At 40.1% G+C, this 7,734-nt stretch overlaps 1 protein-coding gene across 3 annotated transcripts in view; it reads right to left on the bottom strand.

Annotated features, from left to right (window-relative positions):
* Positions 1–101: 101 nt before the first annotated feature.
* Positions 102–7,734, bottom strand: part of SPTLC2 (serine palmitoyltransferase long chain base subunit 2) — a 74,472-nt gene continuing 66,839 nt past the window's right edge. Inside the window, exons 12-13 of one of the 3 annotated variants that reach the window (XR_007631546.1) lie at positions 5,332–6,200; positions 102–2,943 (exon numbers count right to left, since the gene is read on the bottom strand). Coding sequence is in view for 1 of the 3 variants with exons in the window: in XM_050336535.1 (XP_050192492.1) it covers positions 6,081–6,200 (120 nt within the window). In the remaining 2 variants the exon portion in view is untranslated. Of the gene's footprint in view, positions 6,201–7,734 lie in introns of all 3 variants that reach the window. The other 2 variants (XR_007631547.1, XM_050336535.1) reach the window with 2 other exon arrangements.

Below are 7,734 nucleotides of genomic sequence, written 5' to 3'. Positions count from 1 at the left end.
GGGTGGGAGAGGGATTGGAAAAGGAAGAGGAAAAGGGTTTGGTCTCCCTAATAGGGAAAAAGCCTCATTAGCATTAAGAAAAAAAGGCAAAACCCACAGTATAGCATTTTTTTAAAGTCTTTATTATGCAGAACATAGAATATATTTGAATGAATTTTTTTCCCAAGCAGTTTTTTCTCCAGTGTTTTTTTTAAACATGCATTGTTACCTTTCTAAAGCCAATGCACCATCCATTTATCTTTTTCTCTGCCCACAGAGCATCCAAATTCATGTTAATCACAAGTGTAAAAAAAATTAGACATCTGGCATAAAATATCTGGGGGGGAGCCCATTTAAAAATTTTATCTAAAATGTCTTATCTACAAAAAAATCCAATATATATGTACATTATAGCAACACAGAGGCATAAGAATACAGTGCAATTTAAGACGAAGTGCTGTGACTTGGTAATTCTGCCCAGGGCTTGTGGAAATGTGGGCCACCATTGGCTTTAGGGCTGCTAACCTAAAGCCTCAGGCTCCAGCATTCCTCTGTCCTCTCTCAAATGGATCTGAAATTAACAATATTGAGAGGCTGGAGATGTATTAGGCTTAATATACCATTAAGGGGTATCAGAAATACTGTCTGAACAGGATGAGTTTTGGCAAAAAAAATGAAATGCTTTCCAGAGGTCAGATGCTTTGGTGCATGTTTCACCTCGCCATGGGTATTTTTGGAACAGCACCAACCCTTGGCATATTCATGTGAGACCTGTTTACCTTCTGTTGAGGAAATTAATTTGCTAGCTGCCACTGCTTCTGAAGTCCCTGACCCTCTCAGTAAGTCTCCCGCTTTCAGCAGCCCAGGAACAAGTTACCAATGGAACTACGCAGGAACTATATAAGCTACATAGGAACACTGGTGCAGAGAACTGCACTACTTTTGGCTCCCACATACAGACATCTCCTTAAACAGCTTCTAGCCAGGGTCACACAACAAACTGAGTTCTGAACCTCTCCCTCCCAAGAAAACAGCAGTACATACTGCTTTAACTAAGAGCACAGAGTATTCTTCCATGGGTTAAAATTTACTGCATTCTTCAAGGTCAGTTTTAATTTCAGTTCTTCATACCAAGAGTCACAGCTTAAGGCCTTCAACACACACCACAGTTGACATCTCCTTCACCCGGCCCCTTTTGGGGATATAAACACAACAGCTCCAATGTCTGCACCAAATGCATCTCTTTTTAGTGAAATATAAAGCAGAATACTTCCCACAAACACTTCATGTTTGTGCTCTAGCTTCAAGTCCAAATCCTTGAACAGGTGGACAACTGCAAGGCTGGGGATGTTTACAGGAATACAAAGCCATCACAATGGCATATGAGTTGGTTTTTTTCTTTTTGTTTCTTTTAAAACCATGTTCAAGTTACATGGGTCAAATGACTGGTGCTTTTCCCAAACAGTGGTCCAATGCCACTTGGGTGCCAGATTCAGCACCAAAGCCAGCTATGCGCCCGCTGAGAGATCACTGAGCATTCCCAAACAGCTCAGTATTTCACTAGTGCTAAAACAGAACAGACTGCAGGTACCTCAGATCCCCATGCAGAAGGTGACACCCACACAGACCATGCCTGACACTTTCAAAGGCTGCATATAAACTGTAAAAATAATATATATAAACTGTATAAATTCTGACTGAGCACTGTATATTGGGATACATCTCCACAAGTTTCCTTCTCTGTAATGCAGCAAGGGGACTCAAGCATTGTGCTCCAGATCCAATGCTGCAAAGTGTTCTCTTAGAGGAAGTCATGCTCATGCTTTCCTCCAGCCTCTCCTATGACCACCCTGAACGGATAACACGGCTTCTGAACAAGCTAACAGCTGTAAGCCAAATGCTTTTCAGATGTAAAGAAATTAAAATTTGTACAGAAGGAGAGGAAGGATTTACTTGGTGTGGAGAAATTTTAGAGGAGTGTCCCTTTAGGCACTGAAAGCTGCATTCCTGTTTTAGGCATACTTGTTCAAGTACACCTGAAAGATCCATGTATAGCTGAGAGTAAGTGATGACTGACTACCCCTTTTTTCCACCTCTGCCATATTGGTCCTTCATCCACACAGCAGACAGTCACTGATTTTATGGGCACACTTCCCTTGCCTGCTCTGTGTACATGTGCAGCTCTGACAGTGGGTACCACTTCTGCACTCTTGGGGGAAACAGCAAGAGTAGGATGGGGGATGCAATCCCTTCGCTGAATGACTTCAACACAGGAAGATGTTTGGTCAACTCACTCCTGAGTCTGCCTAAAGCATAAGCATGCCACACCAGTAACTCAAGAACCAGAACAGCTCACTAAGGATGCTCCTTAGAAGGGAAAACATATAGAAACTAAAGAGTTAAATATACCACATACATACATACATTATACAAAAGTTTGTGTCATGTAAAAAACAAAAAAGAAAGCCCTGATTATTTTGACACAAAAAACTTGCGTTTCTTCTTTGCCGAACAACTAAAGAAAAACTATGAATCAGGTTCCTTAAGACAAAGGTCTACTTGGGAAGGCCAGTTTCTAACAAGAAGCACATCTCTCACTCTTTGCTGATGCACAGTAATAGGAGCTTCTCAATTTTCTCAGGAGTGAAAAAATATGGCCATTAGCCTTGAAAACAGTTATGGTTCACCAGAGGCAAAAACTTGCTTGCTAAGTTCTTCAGAGAGGTACTGGGAAGGTAACTATTGTATATTTATCAGTAAGTTTAGCCAATATACGGTACAGGGCAAAATTCTTTGTTCAAAAGCAGCCTTCATTTTCTTTTGAATTTTGCATCTCTTAAGAAATACCCGGAGTCATTTTCAATTAGAATGTCTCTGAAAAGTTGGCAGGGACTGAAGTCTTATTTCTTAAGCAGCTTTTCATCCTTTGTGATCCCTCAAGATTGGTTCTTTCATTCACTTCTACTGCCAGGAGAAAAAGGAGACAGATTTCTGGTCAGTACAGTACAAGTATCAAAGCAGCAATCCATCTTATACATACAGTGACAGCATACATGCTGTAGGTTTGCCTAGCACAAACCAGTACTGGTCTGCTTCTTCCATTGTGGGAGAGGAGTTTGTTTAGTAGATGCAGAAAGATTTTCCTGGCTTTCATGCTCAGTGAATTACTGACTTAAATGTGCAAAATCTTGGACTTGTAATTTCTTACTTTTTCAGAGGCAGTTTCAATAGGTACCAACTTTTGGCAAAACAGGTTCCCTTGAATAAAAGGCCTCCAGGGAGGAGTTGCTTCCCAAAAAGGACACAGCAAGGATGAAATGTAACCAAGCAGTTTGCAAATGCTAACTGCCTGAATGATTTCTGAAATGTCTCTGCAACGCAAAATTCAAAATCATATGCAGACAGCATGACACAGGAGAAAGATACTAAAAGGCAGAAGCTTGAACACAATGTCCTCAAAAAGTACAACTGGAATCCAAATGGACACCAGTAATTTTTAAACACTGGCAGTTTCAGAAGTATTACACAGTGGTCTACATTAATAAGATTTGTCCAGATGCTTTTCTCCCTTCTAAAGACAAGCTGTTCTAAAACTGAATCCCAGAGACAAGATTAGAACTCAAGACTTGTAGAATCTATGATAACCCACTTCTAACTTGATATATCACAGTTTTCAAATTGACTTGACTACACAGCAAACACACTGTACATTTGTGAATGCTCAAAACAGCTACCTATTGACCCAAGCTTCAAGGTGGTCAGTTTTGTCTGCTCTTAAACCATTCCATGATCCAGTTAATAGGATCAGGGCTGAAGTCAGGGCTTCCCGTGCTAACCTCCTTGTTCCCTACTACAGTCCAAAAGAGAAAAAAAAAAAAAAGGCAATAATTCTTTGAGGTAAAGCTTCTTGAAGTCAGAAAGCAGGTGATCTGCTGGAATGTTAGCGCTAGTCCTGGGCAGAGCGCAGGTGAGAAAGTAAGCTCAGCTAACTGCAGTTTATTCACTCTGTGGCTGAACAAATGAGGCTACTTCATAGTTACCAAAGTTGCACATACAGACTTCTCAGACTGTGCACACACTTGGCTCCAGAAGAAGAGCAAATCAACATTAATGGACGAAGGCAGAAATAGTTATCTGGACCTATTTTCAAACTGTCAATTTCAGTTCTTCTCATATAATTAAATTTCTGAAATTCAATGGTAAAAAAATGAATCAGTGTTTTGAAGTTCCACTACATTAAAATGGAACAGGATCTATAGATCCATGAAGATAGATATTCTATAAATAGAAGCCAATTCTTCTTTAAATCACGAGATGTATTTGCAGAACTGCTTGGTTCTTGTGGTCAAAGCACTCCTTTCCTGTTAGTTGCAGAGGGAACATAAAAGAACTTTAAAAAAACTAAATTTTTTTTTTTTTTTTTGCAGCACTATGCAAAGAGCTTTACGATGAAGAATCTGTTTCAGAAAACCCTGGTCACCTGCAAAAATCATTTTGCTCACCCAGACTGAAGAGCTGGCCCAATCCAACTGACACAACGTTAATGTTTTACTATCTTTGCAGGAATCCTACATGTCTGTGTATAAAATACAGAAACAAGCTATACTGCAACTGACTCCTGTTTAAAATTTTTGGTACCTCTTTGTTGATCCATTCTGTTCACTGAAAGAATTCAAGATGCAAAAACTAAGCAGCAGACCTCCTCTAAGGTGTGTTAGAGCAAAGGTGTCTATTTTAAACATAGGGACAGTATGAAACGTGCAAATAAAAATTCCAAACAGCAACTGGCTCAGTGAACACTGACTTAATCAATGTTGATCAATAACAGAAACACAAAAGAATAAAGATATCCAACTAAATGCAATTACAAGGACATTCTCTCTTCAGGGAAGGCCTACACAGACATGCAGCTGCCAGCAGAGACTTTGCTGGCTGGCTGGCTGAAGTGTAATAACAAGATCCAAGCTGTCCATATGAGCAACAAGGCCAGTGAAGAACACCTCATATACAACAAGAAACAGATCACAGTTTCACAGATCTGCATGAAATAAGTGGTTCTCCTGATAGTCACTCATTGTATAGACCTGCTTATTGACGAGTTTTAGTCTTAAGAAGAAGCCTGAGGATTGCTCTGGTGTACCTAAACCCAGAGCACCCTTCTAGAATTTAGCAGTGACTTGTTCACGATTTTAAAATAATTATAAAGCAAGAGAAATTAACCTGAAGATGAGAAAGCAACACACACTAAATCCACATTTTTCCTTTTTTTAAACAGAAGTATGTCAGAAGACAAAACACAACCTATTAAAAAAACCCAAAACAACCCAAACAAAACCCCTCTCCATCACTTACCCCATATCAAGGGGACAATTAGTGTCAAAACCAGGAGGCAATCTGGTATCCATACTGGGAAGAAAAAGAGCCTAGAGTTCCAGAAGTCCTTCTGCCTGTGGCTTACAAAACTAAATAATGTTTGGGAACAATGGTCCTGTCAGTGACATGTCAACAACACATTTATTTTAAAAAGGCTAAATTCAAGTTTTAAACAGAAGTAACTGCAAATGAAAAAAAAAACCAACTTTGGTTGATTATTCGTCTTGTTAAATATGTCCAAGTTAGCAATCAACAGTTTCTCTAGGAAGTCTCCAAGAACAGACAGGTCAGCTCATTCCTTCCTGGGAAGATCAGACACCTAGCAGTGACACTGGAAATGCTGCCATGCCAGCATCACACATGCTTACAACATCTCAGCCAGCATTTGGGAGGCTAATGGTGCATACAAAGTCTGAACTGATCAGCCACAGCCAACTTGAGTCGCTGTGAATTCACTGAGACAAATAAATAAAAAAAAGCAACAAGAAAAAATAAAGCCAAGCACCTCTAGGGCCAGACCCTGAAGACACAGGAATCAAAGCTTTTTTTTTTAAATCCTCTCCCTATTTACAAAATGCCATTTAGAGCTGATGTGGCCACTTCAGTATTGTGAGGAAATGTCTTTTATGCTAAGCGGTCAGAAGTGTGTTGTTCACGGATGCTGTGGCCTGTGTGCCACGGAGTGTCCCATGGGCTGTGTCCCTCCCACCGAGGCACATGGAGGGACTTCAGTCTTCTGTTTCTTCATACGTTGTCTCGTCAAACGGCCGGTCCAAGAGAGGTACCAAACGGCGACGGGAATATTTCAGTTGCAAAAGGTCCCCAACTTCATTGATTTCTTTTAAAGCCTGACAAAGAGACCACAGTAGATCAGCAGAGGAGACAGATACAAGTAAGTCATCGACACATCCTCCTGTTTGCATGTCTGCAGACTACTCTGACAGCCATTTCACTTCAGATTTTACTGTGCTAGAAGCCAGTACCCTCAGAAGTGCATAAGATTTCTTTTTGATTTTAGCATTCAGAAGTTTTGAGACAAAGTCAACAGCACTGGTCACTTAACTGAGAGTGCCTATGCACCCACCTGACTACTCCCCTTCCAAAAAAGGATCATAACATCCAGCAAACCCCATTACTATTCATAAACAGCAAAAAAAAGAATAATATTCCTCCCTTCCTGGAGGTAATGAAGCTGAAGCAGAAAAAAATGTAGATGGAGGTTTGACTCATTCATCATTCAGTATGAAAACAACATACGTGTTAGCATACCCCCTCTGATCTACTGTATTTTTAAATTGCAAGATAAGCAAAAGGCAAACTGCAATAGCAAGCTAACAAGTTCTATAGATGCATTTGTTAAATTTACATTTGGTTAATTTGCCTTGTCCCTATACAACTAGTGATTCCAGTTCTGTACCATAAACAACGTGGCATGGGAGATTTGGCCAGACAATCCCAGGAATGAAAAAAACACAGTTATTCTGGGTAGGACCCCAAGCATTTTCTCCCTAGAATGCAAGTCTCACTGACAGAGGTTGCCACAAAGGCCACACTCAGGCTACTGATGGCCCAGAACACTGTTAGTGAATTAGCACAACCTTTTGCCGTTTTGACCTGAATTCAAATGTTATGAGGTTTACCAGAGATCAAACATCTGCCAGCGTCAGAAATGAGTAAAGTCCCAGCTCAGCTAATCACGCTTCCATTATGTTGCAATCTCTTTGATAAGATGCTGGTTCACAATAGGGTCTGTTAAACGCCAAACCCTAAACTTCATTTCTCTACACCACACTCCTGGAGCAAGGTACAAAATAAACAAGTTGCTGCAGACAAATCTGCAAGTCTGTCATGCTAATTATTTTACATAGGCAAGTGACAAAGAAATGAGATCAGAAGAACTGCTTTCAAGCCCAATGTGATTTTTGAATTCAAAGGCTGGCATCCTTCACTCCCTTGAATTGTAAATTTATTAAGATAGGTACACCCAGCATTCCTTCAGAATGTCACTAATTCAACATTATTGCTCCAGTTTCAACATGTTCTGGGTCAAATGCTTGTCGCTTGAGGACAGTTGGCAGACAGGGGTTAATATCCCTACATGCTTTTTCCTTTTTGGAGGATAGTTCAAGTTTTTGTTTCTTTAAACAATGATCCTTCATGCTTGTTATATCTGGCAGCAAAAACCTCTCCACTCTAAAATCTGGGGGAACGACAAACCCAGAAGTTGGACCTCGGTAAAAACAAAACAAAACAAAAGTGTGGGCACAGTCTGCCAGAGTTTTAAGTAAAGATCCCATATGGAAGCAATTTAAAGCTGAATTTCTGTTGAAAGACTATGTTAACTGTTATTCTTGAATGCAGATTTAGGATTTTATTAATTTA

The sequence above is a fragment of the Myiozetetes cayanensis genome, unplaced genomic scaffold (genome assembly GCF_022539395.1).
Source record: "Myiozetetes cayanensis isolate MyiCay16 unplaced genomic scaffold, myiCay2020 scf6-25, whole genome shotgun sequence".
In the NCBI taxonomy this organism is placed as follows: Eukaryota; Metazoa; Chordata; class Aves; order Passeriformes; family Tyrannidae; genus Myiozetetes; species Myiozetetes cayanensis.
Note: the sequence above shows the minus strand (reverse complement) of the source record. Positions and strands in the feature narration are given on the sequence as shown.